Raw genomic sequence first — 20,000 nt, 5'->3', positions numbered from 1 at the left:
GGGGAAACAGCGCGACAAATTGAGGCGGAGTTATTAGTTATCAAGTGACAGATCAGTTTATTTTTAACCGGTTGTCGCCTTTGGTGGGCGGAGTTACTTGAACACGTCTGGTTCAAAAGAGAATGCAGTCCCTCCCTCTTTTCCCGCCTTCTCCCCAGCTTCCCCTCGGCTTTCGCTCGCTTCACTCGATTTCCTCACTCGCGCTTTCCTCGCTCGCGCGACCATCCTAAGGGACTGCTTGCAGTCTAGGCTAAAACTTATTTTACAATCATTAGAGCAAGACTAGACAGCTGATATATTCAGCATTGCTAAGACTCAAAGGTTTTATTAGAACTGCAATCACAATCACAGAAGGCTTATGATTCACGCAGCACGAGCCTCTGTCATCAATTTAGAAATAGTTTTAACCCAGCAGAACTGATGTCCTAAAGAGCGTCAGTGTTCGTGACCAGAGCGGAAGATTCCACAACTTGAGCAAAACTGTCCTTTTCACATTATTTGATTTGCGTTGATTTGTTGATTTCATTTTACAGTGTCCCCAATAAGGGCCTCAGCGCTAAAAGGCTAGGCACTCAAATAAAGTTCCTTTCCTTTCCTTTGAATTAATCCTTGTCAGCAGAGAGTTTATGTTGAAGTGAACTCTTTACTGTTCACCACATGTAGCTCTGTGATCTCTTCTGTGCTTTAATGTAACAATTTTACTGTAAGCCGGGGTTACAGTGCTATTGAGCAAGAGGAGATACAGTTGACTACGAAGAAATAAAACCTTGAATGAAGGTCGACTGAGTATTTCAATGATGATCGACTCTTTACGAAAAGGGTATCTTCAAAGGACAGAGAAACTTTTTTCGAGCGGAAGCCCAAGCACATCAATTCACGAAGGCTATTGATTACTGAGAGTCAACAGCATGTCATTTTTCTCAATCACCTGGTCCGGCATTCTAGCGATTCGTTTACCCAACATAGAACCAAAAAGAAGTTAAATTATTTGAATGCCTCTAACCTCAAAAGTTTTAATTCTACAAAGGTGAAATATCAGCCCCATAAGACATCAAGTGGTTGCGATTTCGCTTCCAAAATGCCGCATGAAATGCGGAATGTTGACAAAAGTAGCATTCGTTTTTCCCCTCGGCTGAGCTAGCGAGAAGCATGGGTCAGTCTCTGAGATGACGTCACAAGCTGTTTTGCACACCAGTTCTGAGAGATTTTTAGCGTTGCAAAGCTGTTTGCAGCGTTATCTCAAGAATTGACCCATATACCTGACTAGCTTCTGCGACAGTTGGACAAACGACACCTGATTTTGTTTAATTTCATGGGGCAGAAAAAACAAAATTGGAATTTTTTGCCATCGCTGAATATATTTATCTCAGCAAAGAAAAATATTTGCTGTTAGTGCTCCTGGTTAGGCAGCTATATGTTTAGAAATACAAGTAATTAGTTGCATGCGGATTTCAATAGGCTTCACCAAAAGTGCCCCCTTGTTCTTCTCCCCAACTTCAGCACCACTCCTGTCTCGGAATACAGACAATTAACGCAACAGAGTGTCCCCAAATGGTACTCCTCAAGTAAGGATAAACTGCTGTATTTACCCTAAGCTAAAAATTACGCTAACCATTCCAGGTGATCTGGTGACGTAATTCGGAGGACTGGGGAGAACAATTTTAACGCCGAATCCCACAACCGTGCGCGGCCTTATTCTCGAATTCAACATGGCAGAGGCGAGGTTAGAGCTCGTCGGTTCTACTTGAATGTTCATTCAGTAACAGGAAATGTTATAGACACGGAATGATCTGTTGAGTTTTGGCGATGGAAATACTGTAGCAAGTTTGGAAACAACACCTAAGGCCGCGTGCGGTTATGGGATACGGCGTTAACATGTTTCTTCCCAGTCCTCCAAATTACGTCACCAGATCACCTGGTTACCCTTAATAGGTAACAAATGCTTTGATTTAAAGGGGCACGTCGTGTTGGATGTCAAAATTGGGCTTGTATCTCATTACTTGGATAATATTATGTGGACGTAAGTGTGGTTAGGGGCACATTAATTCTCTTTTTTATGCTGTATTTTCGTTCATCTCTTTCTTTAGATGGTCTACAGTCTCCCTGGGGTACAAATTTCAAGTGATAAACCTTCTGCAGTGCAAATTATTCCTCGTTGTGATCACATAGGCGACAAATATGAATGGACAGTTACTCTCACGTTTGAGGTAGGTTGCGCATTCACTATTGGCACACCTGGTCCACTGAAACTGCGTAAACAAAGTATGACAAAAACAACCGTTAAAAGAAACTACAGTGAGTGACAATTCAGTACATTCTATGGATAAAACACTTCATAAAAACAAGACCTTTAGTTTTCGAAGGAAACGAAATTGGTAATTTGACTGTTTATGAACAAAACGTAACATTTTCCCGTGAAATAAAAACCTCTTGAGATATTTGTAACCCTGACCCTGGACGTTTGAATTGAGCAACAAATTGAGCTCGTCCAACTGTAGAATATGGTTCGCTGTGATTGGCCAATCATAGCACCCGTCTAGACGTACTGTCTGAGAGATACAATTGGATTCATTCATTTAACGGAAGACAGCTGCCTAATCTCATTTCTAGTCCCTGCAACTTTCCTAACACAAGGGGTGGTTTTTGGTGTCTTATAGATACGTGATGTGGGCATGCTAAGAGGAGTAGATCTCACCCATCGCTATCACAACTGCTATCGACTGACTAGAGTCAGTGGTTGTTTAAACGGCGAGCGTGATGTTTTTGTGAAGCCGAACGAACGCTGGTCGTGCACCCTACCTGATCTGGGAGTGACATCAGGACAAGTGAAGATTGAAGTTTCCGTTCTCTTTGAAACTAAAATCTCCATCCCAAATCGGACGTTTACTCAGTGTCTTAGGTTTGATTTTGGGACGAAAAAACCTTACTTGTTGCACGGTTTCAACGTTGATGTAGCTCACAAGGACACCTTAGACACAATTTCAGCTACTCGTGAAGAACTCAAACTAGATCCAGAGGTTTGGACGGAGACATCTGTGGAGGTTGTGGTGTCCTCTAGAATCGCTGCGTCAGTTGAAGAAACCACCTATCAACTGCCTTCCAGGATCGAAAACGTGGTTTCAGCACAAGTTGTTGAAGTCAACCTTACCGAGGAAAACTACCAGAGGGCAATGCATCAACTACTTTTTACGGAAGAAATCTTCATGAAAAAAGCCATTTCAAGGTAAATGTTAAATGTCTTGACACTAGTTTTGTGCAATTTGCCTAGTTAGTTGAAACCAAGGCCACGTCTTCTTTTGGTCCAATCATTGTTTCCAGACTAGGATGGTTAAAATTATTGATTATCCACGTCGTTATCAATTAGGACATCATCATCATCATCATCATTATCAAGTAAGAGTGAATTAGGTAAGAGCGTTTCTCTATCAATTTGCAGTCTTACCCCAGAACAGTCACAAATGGATTTATTTTTATAGCACGCGAAGACAAAGGGTCGCCACTTTAACCAATCAGGAGAAGCAATGTCGCGCGTGACGGCTTCTGACATGTTTTTTCAGGGACATCAACGAATTTTCGCGGGAATGGGTATTCTAAAAATATAGTCATTTGTGACTGTGCTTGGGAGCACACCCATCCCAAGAGAACGCCTTTATCTAATTTACTCTTGTATCAACATCATTATCATCATTATCATCATCACCACTTTATTTCAGAGGATAACACTTGACAAAGAGACAAGATGATAACTTTGTGCTTCCTCGAATGGAAGTGCAAAAGGAACGGATTTTGAAACCCAAGACGCCGATTAAAAGAGGGAGTCTCGAATGTGTCTTGATTCTAAGATGGAGAAAAACATCTACGATCGTTTGTTTTCTACACTGAAAAGAAATGTTCTGATTTATTTCGTACATGATTTCAAAAATATTTGTTTTTCAGGTTTATTCTTCGCAGTGTCCCATTGCACACTAAGAAAAGTGTGCTTGGCAAAAGATCTGAAACGAATTTTGCTGGAAAAGGGGAATTATTTGGAGTTCTCACTTTCGAGGAGAATGGAGCCCCCCAACCTGATTATGCCGCTGGTCGACTCCTCATCCGAAATATTCAGACTGCTTGGCTTAGATTGGCAAACAGTAATTCTTCCAAGGTGTGCGAGGCACTCGTTGAAGCGGTAGACATCACAGGAAACACTGTAGTATTGAAATTGTCGTCCCGGATCTGTTCTGAGCTTCAGCTAAACAATGACGGAGAAAAAATCATTTTGGTTGACGTACAGTTTCAGCTCAATCGACAGCCCCTCTGTGAATGGCATGCTGCAATTGACAAGCTGGGTCCTACCCAACAAAACCTATTGTTTCCAAAACCAAATGCATGGCAGGTGACACACGAGGTAACGTAACAGGTCATAGATTTTACTCTGTCGAGCGATTTTACTCGTCAATTCCGGGCGCTGTATAAGTGTGAATGGGTGAACAACAACTAGGTCCACTCAAAAACTGTCCCCTTTAACTGGACTTTCCCTCCTGAGAGTGGAGACTTGCAGATTTTACTTTGTCTGGCTAACGCCTGACGATTTTACTCGTCAATTGGTGGTGCTCTTGATGTGTATGGGTCAAAGTAGTTTAACTTGAAATACGGTGAAACCGTTCGCAAGTGTCTAAGGCTTGCATTCGCGAAACGATGCCTTCCAGCAGGACTGTTGGGGTGCTCTACTGACTTCTAGGGCGCTTCTTGAAATTGCTTAGTAAATCAATATTCTACTCCTTAGAGCTGCAGCCGCGCATCGTTTTGAGCCCCTAGGTACAGCTCGGACTGAACGTGAGGATAAATGATTCAGAAACGTTGAATTTACTAGTAAGCCAAACCGGAATACTCGGATGAAATCGGAGTCCTCCTTTTTGGGGAGTTAAGTAGACCTACGCCCTGGGGTTGTCAAAGAAATCCGAACAAGATTTCACTTTCAGTTCTCTCCGTTTTGCATGGCAGACCATTTTTGTGATGATATATACATATATGTCAACGATGAAATGATATATGAAATGGATCATATATTGAACTGCGGATATGAAGTCAAGTGAAGCTATGATCCTCGCAGTTATGAACGCAATTTTTGCAATTGCGCAGAGAAGCCTAAAACGTTCAGGACTTCAACGCAGTTTGAACCCGTGACCTCGTTCCACCAGTGCGACGCTCTAACCAACTGAGCTATGAATCCATTGACGTTGGGAGCTGGTCATTTGTGGGTTCTAATGTTCCCGGGAGAAATGAATCAACGATGAAATGATATATGAAACGGATCATACATTGAACTGCGAATATGAAATCAAGTGAAGCTATGATCCTCACGGGAACATTAGAACCCACAAATTCCCAACGTCAGTGGCTTCATAGCTCAGTTGGTTAGAGCGTCGAAACGGTATCACGAGGTCACGGGTTCAAACCCCGTTGATGTCCTGAATTTTTTAGGCTTCTCTATATTGATCATATCTTGAACTGCGAATGTGAAATCAAGTGAAGCTATAATCCTCACGGGAACATTAGAACCCACAAATTCCCAACGTCAGTGGCTTCATAGCTCATTTGGTTAGAGCGTCGCACCGGTATCACGAGGTCACGGGTTCAAACCCCGTTGAAGTCCTGAATTTTTTAGGCTTTTCTACGCAATTGCAAAAATTGCGTTCATAACTGCGAGGATCATAGTTTCACTTGATACAGATATGTTGTAACTACTTCCATTGGAAATTGGGAAATAATCTGATCTGGAGTTCCTGTTGGGATTTGAACCCACGACCCTCCGTGATCTAGTCGGATGCTGTAACCACTGAGCTCAGTCAGTACTGCATGGAGACTCTATGGAGAGCAAGTGTGAAATGTGAGTCTTTTACTCAAATCATATGACGCAGTTACAAAGTCAAATAACGGCTGACAGCATATCATAACTAGATCACGGATGGTCGTAGGTTCAAATCCTATCCCGGCGGAATTCGGAATTTTTCCGAGTTGCCCATGGATGTAATTGCAATATATACATATGTATCAGACAATTTTTAACGCTTTATAACTTGGCCCCTACTCACTATTTCAGTCTTATAGCCGTACTTGTATTATCCAGATGTCCCAATTAGTTTTAAAGCGTCTTTCCCCCCCCCCAAAAAAGAAAAAAAATTGAGACGCTTGCTCAAATTCATGCCACGATTCGTATAATTTTGTCTTGCTTATTTGACCGCGGGAATAAAACCATTGAATTTGTTAGCGACCTTTTTCCAGCCTCTTGAAATCAATTGGAGACACTTGCAACTTAGTACGAAATACGTAAACAATACGGAAGTATTTGAAATAAAACCAACAGTTAGTTAGCATGCATATATAATAGTTTTGAGGCAAAGTATTTCGCAAAATAGTTCGGAAGAGAACTTTACGCATTCATGAACAAGGTTTATGGCCGATATGGAAAGTGTACAAATTAACATCTTGTTCTCTATTTTCTTTTCCCTCGTGGGTATTTCTAGGTATATATTTCCTCTGATAGAGTGCCTTTGGATGAAGATCAAAGAGACGTTATCAGTCGCATTTTATGGACTGAATGTAATCCTCGTCCTCTCGTGGTTTTTGGTCCGTTTGGAACTGGCAAGACATTTACCTTGCATCAAGCGATCCGTGAATTGGTTAGAAGGAGTAGGACGCGCATCTTGCTCTGCACGCACACCAACAGTGCAGCTGACTTGCATGTTGAGCTGTTGCATAATTACTTAACAAATGACAAAGGACTTCGAGCGGCAAAGCCGTTACGGATTTACCACGTGGAGAGAAGGTTGGTAGAATTGACGGAGGCCAATGCATAAAGTTTGTCTTTTTTTAGTGCTTTTTAGATCGGAAAGTATTCGTTTGGACTTCAAATGACTTTGTTTTGCTTATCAAACTACACGATTGTTTCAATTTTTTTTTCGATCGCAGATTGGATGCTGACTCCAAAGTTGCCAAAAATTATGCCCTGATCGAAAGCGGCACCTATAAGTTACCAACACGCGAAGATGTAATTGCGTATCGAGTGGTGATTACAACTTTGGCTACGTCTAAACACTTGCTAGACCTACAACTCAACCGTGGCTTCTTCACACACATCCTGATAGACGAGGCTGCCCAAGCATTGGAGCCTGAAGCTTTAACTCCCCTTATTTTGGCTGGGCCAAACACGAAAATTGTTTTAACAGGAGATCACATGCAGGTACACCAAAAAACCGTTAGTTGGGTTTTACGAGATATAACGCAATGAAAGCTTTAATGTGCTTTAACTGGATTAAATAATGGGATTAACGGCTACCCCGTTCAAACGACCACCCTGTTCTTACGACCGGCACATTTCCGTGGGCTGGTTGTTTTAACGAGGATAGTTTTATAAACTAGCACTAATCAAGGATAAGTGAGGTCCATTGTTGATTCCTGTTTTTTTCATGGACGAGGCATTTGAAAGTAGTTGTATATTTTGGCGGGCAGAATCGTTTTGTACCTTTTTCTAGTATTTGTTCAGTAATGAAGGTATCATACCATAAGACCGTTATCTTAATATGGAATACATGTGTCATAATGCAAAATAACTTTTGTGAGATATCAGTAGACTTTCGTGCTGGATATCCAAGCAGCGTGACTCCCTAGTGTGCTTGGACGGTCATCTATCCATATTATAACCCCATCCAACAGGACTCAACTTCGGTGGACAAACTTCAGTGTTTTTCCTTGGGCGAGTCGTACACTATCACATGAGATCGAGGTCATGTGCGCTAGCCAGCTATGTTGTCCAAACGCTGAAATGGATGGCAGCACGATCGACACCCGGATGACATAACACGGGACTGACACTGTTAGGATACGTACTCCTTCCTTGAATGCAAAAAAAAAAAAAAAAAAAGCGACTTAGGATTCCAAATGGAAATCGCTAGTGGACATGAAGGGCTGATCGGAGCAAGGGGGCCATGTGCGGCAAAAAAAATGCCGTGTCGTACGGGGAGATCTACTGAAATTTAAACAAGAAAGAAACAGTGCACTTATTTAATACCACTGACTTGATTCCCTAGAAACAGAACTTGTCACAGATTTCCGATAAAGCTTCTCTCCCTGCTGTAACATATCAAGAAGGTGATAAAAATGTAATTAAAAGTGGGGTTCACCGTGCTCGTTTCCATGGTACGATGCTAAAGAATACGCCTATTTGTGACTTTGACAATTGCCGCGTACCCCCAAATTTAGGTGTCATTCTATGGTTTATTCAAGTAAGTACCTGAAAACTTTATTTGAATGCCTTGGTGAGTACTTAACACTCCAAATAGATTTAACTTTAGAATGAGCTGTTCCACTCGTAAGGGCTCTATCCGCACAATTTTATGAAATTGCCAAAAAACTGGCAGTAGATTTTTGCTGATTTTTTCACTACTCCATGAAGACACAGTCCTCAGCTAATATATGAAATAAAAAAATGGGGGTCACCGCACGTGTTCAGGAGAAAATAGGCATTCCTTGACGGATTAGTCTAGGCGTCAATGAAAATCCGCCATTTTATCAATGAATTATGAGCAGTCGGGTTGCGCAATGCAAAACCGGGGACTAACCTTAAGTGATGAAGTCAAAACGGTCAGTTCTATTATAACATTGTCTATTACTCTGAATCAGTGCTATGAGGCGTTTTAACATCATTTTTCGTTACACTTCCTTGAACTAAGCTCACCAAACAAATTTCTGGGTCAGGCAAATATAAGGCCAACGATTATTGATACAATATATTTCGGTCGTAAATGCCTTCCACTAGTAGTTCGTCACGTCAAACGTCCATATTTTGATGTTATGTGATTGTCTTTTGTGCATAATTTTAGATGAAGCCAGAAGTATATTCACATTTTGCTCGAGATTGGGGCTTGCAGCGCTCGCTTCCAGAACGGCTGTTCGATCGCTACTGTCAAATGAAGGCTGAGGTGGACCAAGGAAATGTGATGTTTTTGGCGAAGAATTACCGTTGTCATCCAGAAATCCTTCAGTTTCCCTCCGACAACTTCTATGGAGAAGGGCTTATCCCCCACAGTAGGGAAGCCGCACATCCAACATTGGGGCCATTAATGTTTTTCGCCGTTAGTGGCTTGGAGGAAGCGATGGACAATTCCTACGCCAATTCAGCCGAAGCAAGCGAAATTGTTAAGAGAGTTAAGGAACTTTCCGATGATTGGCCTGTTGAATGGGGTGAAAGAGATCTTTCCAAGATTGGGGTTATATCCGCCTCTTATGCCCAGGTAAGGTTTCAGAATTTCCCACCTCCGTCGTAATGCAATGTAAACGTCAAATTTCGGAAAGGATGGACGGCTTTTGTGGATACTACCCTTTTAGCCCAATACCATTATGTCATCGGTATGCAACACTATAAAACTGTATGAGAGTACACGAGCGTTCTAAAATTGGCCTGCAAGGCATGCATAAGTCAAGGATAGAAAGTTCTTAAAACCAACAAACTTGAACTTTTGAAAGCGATCTTAAATTTCAACATATAAACCTAAAAATTTACGAGGAATCCCTTGCCAGGAATAACAAGGAGTAACACGAAGAAGGCACCTTTAGCTAGGGCTATCAAACTCATTAATAATTTATAAGCCAAAAACAAAAGAACCACTACCGTGAAGGAAGTTTGGATATGTGGTCTTAATTAGCGTAAAATTTCGCCAACTTTGATTCCAAATATCAATTAAAATACTGATTCCTTTGAAAAGCAATATCAAACACTCGATAGTGTGTTCCATCAGATATCCAACCACCTCGAAGTCGGTTAAAAAACTCGGCCTTCGTCCTCGTTTTTCAACTTTCTTCTCGGTGTTTGGATATTCGATGAAACAATCCTTCTCGTGTTTGATATATTACATCAAAAATGTGGAAAACAGTAATTAAAAAGGAAAAAAAAAAAACTCGTCTCCGGATGTGTCTTCGGTGAACAGACGGGAAACGGCGTTTCCCTTCTTGTCATAGAAGGGCATCGCTGGAAACGATGATTACAACGTAATAAAATTTGTTTCAATTTGTTTCGGCAAGCCAACATTACAATTAGATCGACGAAGGAGAGATTACTTAAATATCCCGAGATGATGCTCTTGTGACAAATCTTTATAAGCACGGCACACTGTTTGCCAAATTTTAAACATTGGAAATTTCTCACCTTGGAAACTGATTACATTTAAAATCATAGTTAATAGAAGTAGGCTGGTTATCAAACTCGACAAGTTTCTTTGTTTCATGTTTTTGTTCGCTTTTTTGGCCTTGACCCTGCACAAAACCCGACAAAAACACGCTTTTTTTCGGCAGGATAACCAATCAAAAGCTTTGACTAATTTATTCGAAATGAACTTGCGAACCAAAAACAAAAGATTGTGCAGGGTCACTGTCGGTTCAACATCTAATTGCGACTGTATTGTTCCTGTTTTTGAAATTCCCAGGGTTTCATAACCAGTCCCTAGATTAACTATGTTAAAATGTCATAGGTTAAAACTATTCGAACATTGCTTAGAAGAAATGACGCGGAGCTTGGAATAGTCACGGTAGAGAGTATTTACAACATTCAGGGTATGTCACTTATCTTAAGGCTTCAAGTGTTTTTGTATAGGAAATCGTATGATCTCGAGTGCATTTCGTGATTTATGGGCACGAGTGATGTTTTAAAAGTTCTCAAAGTTGCACTCACCTGCGCCGCGGCTTGTGCAATTTGAGAACTTTGAAAACATCACGAGCAACCACAAATCACGAAATGCACGAGCAAGTTCATGCGACTTTTATTTATTTATTTGTTATATGCTCCAGGGCCCGGTTGTTCAAAAGCCAATTAACGTTAATTTCAGATTTAAAATCAACCAAGGACTTTATTTCTCTACTCCCAAATGCTGTTCAACGCTGATATTCGGCAAAACTTTACATTGGAAGAAGTCAATTTTGAAAAAACAAAAATAAGCAAAAGAAACTTTCACCAAAAAGATGAGAACATGCAACAAAAGTTTACGCTAATCGTGGATTAAGTTAATCAGTTTTCGAACAACCGGGCCCAGAAAATTACGCCATCGCTGTGTTTCCATAGCAACTTCCGTATTGCGCTCTATAACCTATTTATGCATTGTCAGAAACGCGATATTCTGTTGAGTATATAATTATAGCTCTCAGTTCGCTCTTTTGCTTAAGGCTGAGATCTGTCGCTTGCGAGTGTACAGCAATTTGGGCACACTGTTATTTCACGCATCGAATTAGGACGCTGAGGAATACAGGAAACCAAACCTGCCAACTGATTAATATGCAATGGAAAATCACTTAAGGGGGTCCTTCTTAACTACAAGCCTGCTGCTAAGCGAAATTACGCCCGCAAATTGTCAGCGGTGTCCTCGCGGGACAAGTGCCGCCCGCCGACTGACCGCCAAAATGGTGGGAAATATGAAACGTCCAAATCTCTCTAAAACTGAGTAATTAAGATTTTATTTGACTTATGCTCCTTTTGCGTTCTTGTTTGGGATATTATATCGTTGTGAAGTTTAAACGCAATGCCGAGGCGTAGTTTGAAGGCGCTTCGTTTGCTCTGTCAAAACTATGACCGGACAAAAATGCGAACCGTTAGTCGGTGGGCACATTGACTGTTTAAGAACTTAATATTTTGAGAAAGAGCCGGTATAACGTAGATTTGATTTAGTAATGTCACTATATTTCCACCCTTGTTCAGGTAGAATGAGAGTTAACACAGGATTGCTTCTATGTACATATGTATATATAGTTAATGGATGTTGAGAAAAGGCCGATAAAAGTTTGCATAGCAACAAGGGCTGTAGTTAAGAAGGGCCTCCTTAAGGACATTCCGAATTAAATTAAATTAACACGATGCAAATGAAATAAAGCCTTCTGACAGAAGGGAGACAAATACAGTAGGCGTAGAAACACAAGGAACACCAGGAACAGCTCAAACCACATTGTTGGGAGGGGAGTACTCTCACCTCTGCGCCATTTCAATCTGATCAAAAGGTTCTAAATCTTGGGTTAATATGTGCACTGAAAGCTATGATTGAGATCGACTTAGTAATGGCACAATTTGAGGAAATTTATGAAAAGCGCTGCAGTTCGTGAAAAGGAGGGTATGTATATGGTATAATACAGAGATAAAGGAATAAACACATGGCAACAGATTGGCAAGCAGTTGATAGAGTCGCCTCATTGTCAGTGCACGTACGCTTACAAATTGAGAACATTCCCTTAGCAATTTCTTTTTTCGCCCTGATTACCTCTCTAACCCCTTTTAAGGCCAAATACAATGGTGAACTACATAAATACTGCAAAACGAGGCCCAACATTTTCGTCTTTTTCTCACTGCTGCAGGGAAAGAATTTAGAGCGGTATTCATCAGTACTGTGCGCACTTTTCTAACTTGTCAAAGAGCTAATGGAGGATCTGGTTCCGTTCAGCAACACTACTGGGAATTCTTATCTGACGCAACACTTTTAAACACCGCTATAACTCGAGCAAAGTCCCTGGTAGCAGTAGTCGGAGAGCCTGTATCCCTATGCACAGTTGGCGAATGCAGAGACAACTGGCGAGACTACATCAGAAGATGTGCCGATCGCGACGCCTTGTATGGAATATCCTATGAACAACTACGTCAACAAGTGGACGCATATCTACGAGGGATTTCTTTAAATCCCCAAGCTGCTACTTTTGTTCCCAAAGGGATGACACAAGTTGGAAAAGAAGTGTGTAATCCCATAGATGAGTATGTAAATCGACAAGACGAGGAAAGCGAAAACCCCAAAAGCCGTGAGAAGCCAAAGGACAGAGAACACGAGAGCTCAGATTTTCTCACAGGAGAAGAAAACATGAAGAAAGAATCCTCGGAGGATGAAGACGAGCTTGATTACGAAAGCGAATCCGAAGGAGATGACCCGTCTATTAAAGATGAGACAACGTACCAGGTTGAACGACAGAATGTGACTCTGTCTCAAGACGCAAGTGCACTTTGGGATACTCCAAACTTCTTCAATAAATTTCGTCGCGAACATTCTGAGGATGAAAGTGTCTTTCCAAGGTACATGGATGAAATAATCAAGGCCTTTTTGGAGAAATGTGCAGAGATCAAAGCTAGGGACGCAGAATATCCCTCCTTGGACACCGGTAAGCTGATATCAGGTGGAAAAACGTCCAAAGCAGAGAAGCATGAATTTAATAGACCTCAAGAAAAACAGACAGCATTTTCCGGTGACCTGAGTTCTGCAGGTTACCAGGTCACCCATATCAATGGACGAAAGGTTGCTTTTCTTGATGTCGATCTTCGGTTTACCAAATCCTCTCGGACACAGAGGCTAACTGCACCTTCGAGGCAAAATGATTACCTCGATACAGAGATCTTGGAGGACCTTTTGCGTAAAGAGCCAGATATATACATCCCTTGTAACCTAAGACTTGGGTCGGAGAGTTTTCGTTCCGCTTATGGAGTGGTATCAGACACCACGACTCCCGATATCAAAGTGAAAGGAAGAATTCGAGGAGTGTTCGACATGGATCGAGTTGTGATCAAAAAGAAAGGTTCCTCCAAAGATTTTGAACCTCGTCCTCAGGGAAAAATCGTGGGTAAGTTGGTGTTTCCACTGTCTTATCATAGTTATTTTGAGGCATGTCAAAGAAATAGTGTCACGGTTTTGAAAGAGGAATCACTAGGTCTTACCGAATTACATTGCATGCACTACGTACCCCAGCATAGCTGAGTGACTTTGATTTAGATATGGATGATTCCACAAAGGTAGCTACATCACTTTAAAAAAACAAATAACATGCAAGTGAGCTTTTGTATCGGATTCTCACTTAACATTCATTTATTGGACTCTAGGTGTTCTCAATCACATCATCAGTCCCCACGAACGTCAGTATGTCTGCAGAGTGGACCCCGAAAATCCGGAGTGTATGATTCCAATCAACAAAAACGTACCAAAAATAATAACCTGGAGAGCAAGAGATGTCAAGGGTATGCCTATTTACAAGGAAATGCGCGATGGTGATCATGATAAACTACGAGTTGAAGTGATGGGTTTCAAGGAATTCTGCAATGGGAAATATCTGTTCCTTGTCCAGTTCTTACAGTGGAGGTCAGACAACACTCTCCCCTTAGGTATCATTATAGGGAAATTGCCACAAATAAACACTTTGGAGGCAAGTATGGATATCTTGTTTGCTGAACATGGAATCAGGAAGCCATTCGAAGAGGAGAGCAAACTTGAAGTTCGAAGAAAGTTTCCGTCAACTTGGTCAGTACCATATGAGGAGTATCAGACTCGCCAGAAAATTGAAGGTGCTTTTACCATTGACCCAGAGACCTCCAAAGATCTTGATGACGCTCTTACGGTGGAACAAGTTGAAGAGTCTGTGTATCGGATCGGAGTTCACATCGCCGACGTGAGTTTCTTTGTCGAGGAAGGGACTGCATTGGATAGGGATGCCTTTTTTCGCTGCACTTCGTACTACCCAGGTCACGACTATGAAAGCGTACCAATGCTTCCTCCCGAGCTTACCGAAAACCATTGCAGTCTTCTTCCCGGTAGGGATCGCCTGTGCGTGTCGGTGTTTCTGGACCTTTCAGACAAGGGCGAACTAGTTGCAGAGCCGACAATGGAGCGCACCATTGTCAAGTCCTGTTGTAGGCTCAGTTATGGGGATGCTCAAAAGATTATCGATGGCCAAGACTGTACTACCCAACAAATATCGTTTGATACCGCGGAAAATATTCGATCGTTGAGTTTTCTCGCGCAGAGGAGGAGATTATTTCGACTGAGGGGCGCATCATTCGACCATTGGTCTAACTGTGATGATGATCCTGAAAACTTCAAAGCCCACGAAATGGTTGAGGAAATGATGATCCTCGCTAACCAACAAGTGGCAAACCGTCTCTTTGCAGAACTTCCTGATGTAACGCCTTTACGAGTTCAACTGCCGCCAAAAGAACACAGACTTAAAGAATGGACCGAAAAATATGGACAGTACACGAAGTACTCGCTCTGTATTCGTGGCTTCTATTCTGAAGAAACTCTCAAGAAAATGACTAGAGAAGTCAAAGTTTCAGAGGCAGCAGCATTCAAAGTGCAGCAGTCCGTTTGGCGCGAGATCTGTAATGCTGAGAAGGCTAATGACCAAGGAAAGTTGCAGTTTTTGATTTGCAATGAGAGTCACCATCCGCAGCTGGTCGTGGCAAATTGTGAATTCCGAAGGCTTCAACCTAAAGCTCAGTACGCATGCAATGAAGATGAGACGGACGAAAAGAATGTCCACTTTTCCATGGGAATGAGTCACTATACTCACTTTACATCTCCCATAAGACACTTTGTCGATATCCAAGTGCACCGAGTCCTTTTGGGTTTGATCCAAGAAAGTCATGGAAGCAAAAAGATTTCAAAGAACCAAGTAGGAAAAGTGTGCAGGCGCTCCACATTTGCCCAAGAAAACTCGAGAAAGTTTGACAAAGGATGCAAAAAAGTCCAGGTGGCTTCAAAACTTAAAGTAAGAAGCCACAAAACGAAAGCCGTCCTTTCCTTGATTGAGAATAATTCAATTTGTCTGGAGATACTGGACCAGGAATACAATCAGCTATCCGCGAACCAGAGAAGAATTAAATTGAGTAGTCTGAAGCCATTTGATAGAGGTGTCAATAGAGATCTCACAGAAATTGAATTTACATGGAAACAGAGATTGTACGTAGCCCCCAAAAAAGGATCTTGGGATGGATCTCAAAGGAAAAGCGAAAAGGATGAGGTAAAAAATCTTTTGGTCAATGGAATGGGCAAAAAAGAAGACGTCTTCGACCTCCCAGGAAGAAATTGGTTACAGATTTTAAGAGCTGTTCAAGAGGGAAACTCCAAGAAGCTTGGAAAATTGATTAGAAAGACTGATGCAGATTGTATGATGCGTCAACGATCTCAGCAAAGGGGCTTTAACCCCAAAACAGCTGAAACGAAAGACAACCTGGATTTCTTCTATGATATACGATTGGCGTTTAGGAGGTTTGACGTTATTAACCTTCAACTGACCGCTCAGATGAAGCGTGGAGTTCTTCTCCCTGAAGTTCAACTTTTCATGGTCAACCCTAATTTTCACATATGTATTGAGCATCAGAATTACCCAAGGGACTGTTTTGCAACCACATCGAGGTCCAAAGCGTCAAGGAAGAAGTATTCGAGTGTAGAACAGTACATTCGTGCATGGGAACCTGTACTCGCCATGGAAGCTGCAACTGGAGCCGTCGAGGAGAGCGACGAGTTTACCATTTTTAACCTAGAACTACATTGGACAAAACATTCTGAAGCGGAAGTCGAGGTATCATTTCGTCTGCCGGAAGAGTATTGCGCAGCCAGCCAAATTGAGTTCTATGACGGAGATTTTGTGTGCGTCCGCGTTTGTAAAGATCAGTGCGTGACTCATTCCGAACACTTGATTGGTGGCCCTCAGAGCTCTTCAGACGTAAGTATACTCTTGGGTTAACTTACTGTTAATGTACAGGCGTTTTGTAACTTTTTTCACTGAGTTTACGTCACCATCCGCCAGTTTCAATCTCTGGAAAGATTTCAATATTTACCCTCATAATTTTGAATATGCACACTCTAAAGCAGATGTAGTTAAAAGGTGTGAAGAAAACCCAGTGACGTTTCCACTGGATAACGTTATTCGGACTTGAACAACAGGGGCCTGCTCCACTGAGACCCTTAGGTCGATCTATTTTAGCGGTAAAGTATAATTTTGAAAAGTTAAGCGTTTTGTTGTATGTTTGTTTCAAGGTCCTTAAACATGAGCCGGCGTTAAGGGCGCCAAAGAACTATTATTATCGACAATCCAGTGATAACTTCTCAAGTTTTTGGGTTGGTCATTGCATTATTCGCAACGTTAGCAAATCAAAGAATGAACCTGACACTTTGGAAGTGAAAATGGATCTGCACCAATCATCGTCAGACTTTCCGGAGGGCCTAGTTACCGGAGGTGGCAAGCGCTGTATGATAAACGTCATACACAGATCAATTCCACACAGGTAAACACCTTTCATTCCTGTTACCAAATACGGCAAACAATAGTGACAATCAACTTTCTTATAGCGACCACTTTCCTTTAGCGACCTCTTTCTGCGTGGGTTTGTCGGGCTTCCTGTCCAATTGCCTAGCTTGATCTCTCGACTGCGATGATTATTATTGCTTGGCGTTGTAGCAATCCGCTGTTAGTCAAAATATACTGATATTTTTAACTATTTTACTTTCGGGAATGTGTTACGAAAAATAGCATTGCGTGACTAGCGTTACTTTCTAGAGGCTTCGCGAGAGTTCGTAGTTTGTTTATTTTTAGATTCGTGCGTAAGCGTTTCTAAATCGGTGTGTTTTGTAATCTTTCTATAATTAGATTGATTACTATTTTAGAAAGTTCTAGAAGTTTATTGTCAGAATAAATAAGTAGACGAGGCCAAGCGGAGTGTTTTTTAACTAGTTTTTCACAAGCGAAGAGAGTTGGCGTTAGCCTTGTTTAATCAAGTGTGACAGAAGCAGTGCCTATTCAAGTTGGCGGAGGCCGTGTAAGTTTGTCAAGTACGTGTTGTTAAGAGTTTTACTTCGTGGGAACTACGTTCACTTTGGAATAAATCTTCTTGTTGTTGTTCCGACAACCCTGCGTTCAGTTTAGTTTGTAAACTACCTTTCCTCAAAACATTCGAACTCGTAACATTGGGGGCCTGTCCGGGAGAGGAATTCATTTGTTTGCTGACTACAGAAACCAGGAAAGGACAATTCAAGAAGGAGTTACAGAAAAAGTAAGAAGAACTGTACAAGAGAGTATATTGTGTTTTTGCTGTGAAATACTGCTATGGAAATGGATAAGTTTATACAGATTGGAGAAAAGTTCGGATTGGAGGGAGAAAAGCTGCTCGAGTTTGTAGAGAAGCAACAAAAGTTAGAGGAAGAAAAACTAGAAAAACGTAGACAATTGGAAGAGGAAAGAGAAGAAAAGCGTAGGCGGTTTGAAGAAGAAAAGGAAGAGAGACGTCGATTACTTGAAGAAGATAAAAGAAGAGAAGACGAAGAGAGAGAAACTAGGCGACAAAAACGCGAACTAAGGAAATTGGAGATGGAAGCCGAGCTGTTGAAACAGAAAGAGGCTATTGAAGCGGCAAAAAGAGAACATGAGCTGGAGATTGCTCGTTTGGCTGTGGAGAATGCTGACGGACGTCCTGAAGTGAGAGAGGATCGGGCTAAGGCACCTAAACTCCCCTCGTTTGTTGATGGTAAAGACGATTTGGACACGTATTTGCAGAGGTTCGAGAGATTTGCCGAGACAACTAAGTGGAAAAAAGATGGATGGGCATCGAAGCTCAGTGCTCTGTTGTCTGGACGGGCGCTAGAAGTGTATTCACGTCTATCGGAGGACGCGTCTAAGGATTATGACAAGGTAAAGATTGCCTTAATGAAGAGATATGACCTTATCGAAGACGGCTATCGTCGAGAATTTAGAGCATCCAAACCAGAAGTTGACGAAAGTCCGGAGCAGTTTATTGTGCGACTGGACAGATACCTGTTACGGTGGCTAGAGCTTTCGAATACTGCGCGAACCTTTGATGGTCTTAAGGACTTGATCGTGAAAGAACAATTGATTGACTCTTGCCGTAAGGATTTGGCAATTCACCTGCGAGAAAGGGCACCTGAGACTCTAGCAAAGATTGCGAAGATCGCTGACCAGTACTTGGAGGCTCATGGTAAACATTTGTTCAGCTCAGCGGGCAGAAAGCCAACAGTGCAGCCTGAGAGGGACGAAGCCAAGAACGTGCAGATTAATCCACCAGCACTGCATTGCTTTAAGTGCAACACCCGAGGTCATAAAGCTGTCAACTGCCCAACCCTAACAAAGAAGTGTTTTCTGTGTGGCAAGCAGGGACATGAAGCTAGAAACTGTCGATCAGGTGGACGCAGATCAGGAGGACAAAGTAAGGATGGCAACCCTGTGCAGCGTGGTCAAGTGAGTGCCAGTTGTCTAGTTCAACCTCCTGAGGATAAACCTACTGATGAAGAAGTTAAGGCCTGTATTAAAGATGATAAGCTGCTGTTAGCCTGTGGTAAGAAGATTCCATTGTTGAGTAGTGCTTGTGTTGAACCGTTGACTGGAGTGAGAAGTAAAATGCCTGTCGTGAAAGGAAGAGTTGGAGAGAAGCCTGTTGATGTCCTGAGAGATACTGGTTGTAGTGGAATTGTAGTGAAGAGGGACCTTGTGTCTGAGGATCAGTTTACTGGCGAATTTAATGTTATGCTGCTCATTGACAATACGGCAAAGAAAGTTCCCATCGCAAAGATTGATGTTGATACACCTTATCTCAAGGGCCAAGTGGAAGCGCAGTGGGTTCCCGATGCTGTTTATGATTTAATTGTTGGTAATGTACCAGGCGCAAGAGCCGCTGACGACCCAGACCCAAGTTGGCAAGTTCCTGTACAAGAAGCTTGTGCTGTAACCACGAGAAGTCAAGCTAAGAAAGCTGGAGAACATATTCCGCTGAAGGTACCGGGTACGAAAGAAAGTCCTGTAGTTGATAGAGAAAAGCTCAAGCAGATGCAGCGTGATGACGAGAGCCTACAGAAATTTTGGGAGAAAGATGACGTAGTTGTGAGAGGCCAGGCTGAGACTTCATTTGAAGTGAAAGCTGGAGTTCTGTACCGCATCTACAAGCACCCTTATGTGAACGGAGGTAAACCCCTGAAGCAGCTTATGGTTCCTGTGCAGCTGAGAGGTCGAATAATGGAACTAGCTCACGGATCGATCATGGGAGGTCACATGGGAATAAAGAAAACGACTGATAAGATTCAAAGCGCGTTCTATTGGCCAGGCATTCAAGGGGACGTGACTCGTTATTGCAAGTCCTGCGATGTATGTCAAAAGACAGTTAACAAGGGTTCCGTACCGAAGGTTCCCCTAGAGAAGATGCCATTAATTGACAAGCCGTTTAAGAGAGT

At 42.1% G+C, this 20,000-nt stretch overlaps 1 protein-coding gene across 1 annotated transcript in view; it reads left to right on the top strand.

The window, feature by feature from the left end:
• LOC138059342 (3'-5' exoribonuclease HELZ2-like) overlaps nucleotides 1-20,000 on the top strand; it is a 42,164-nt gene that overhangs the window by 1,501 nt on the left and 20,663 nt on the right. The window contains exons 2-11 of the mRNA XM_068904925.1: nucleotides 2,088-2,207; nucleotides 2,658-3,223; nucleotides 3,937-4,387; nucleotides 6,507-6,808; nucleotides 6,952-7,222; nucleotides 8,862-9,272; nucleotides 10,506-10,587; nucleotides 12,370-13,614; nucleotides 13,871-16,488; nucleotides 16,803-17,050. Coding sequence (XP_068761026.1) covers nucleotides 2,088-2,207; nucleotides 2,658-3,223; nucleotides 3,937-4,387; nucleotides 6,507-6,808; nucleotides 6,952-7,222; nucleotides 8,862-9,272; nucleotides 10,506-10,587; nucleotides 12,370-13,614; nucleotides 13,871-16,488; nucleotides 16,803-17,050 — 6,314 coding nt within the window. The remainder of the gene's footprint in view (nucleotides 1-2,087; nucleotides 2,208-2,657; nucleotides 3,224-3,936; nucleotides 4,388-6,506; nucleotides 6,809-6,951; nucleotides 7,223-8,861; nucleotides 9,273-10,505; nucleotides 10,588-12,369; nucleotides 13,615-13,870; nucleotides 16,489-16,802; nucleotides 17,051-20,000) is intronic.

This window comes from Montipora capricornis, chromosome 8, assembly GCF_036669925.1.
Source record: "Montipora capricornis isolate CH-2021 chromosome 8, ASM3666992v2, whole genome shotgun sequence".
Lineage (NCBI taxonomy): Eukaryota > Metazoa > Cnidaria > Anthozoa > Scleractinia > Acroporidae > Montipora > Montipora capricornis.
Note: the sequence above shows the minus strand (reverse complement) of the source record. Positions and strands in the feature narration are given on the sequence as shown.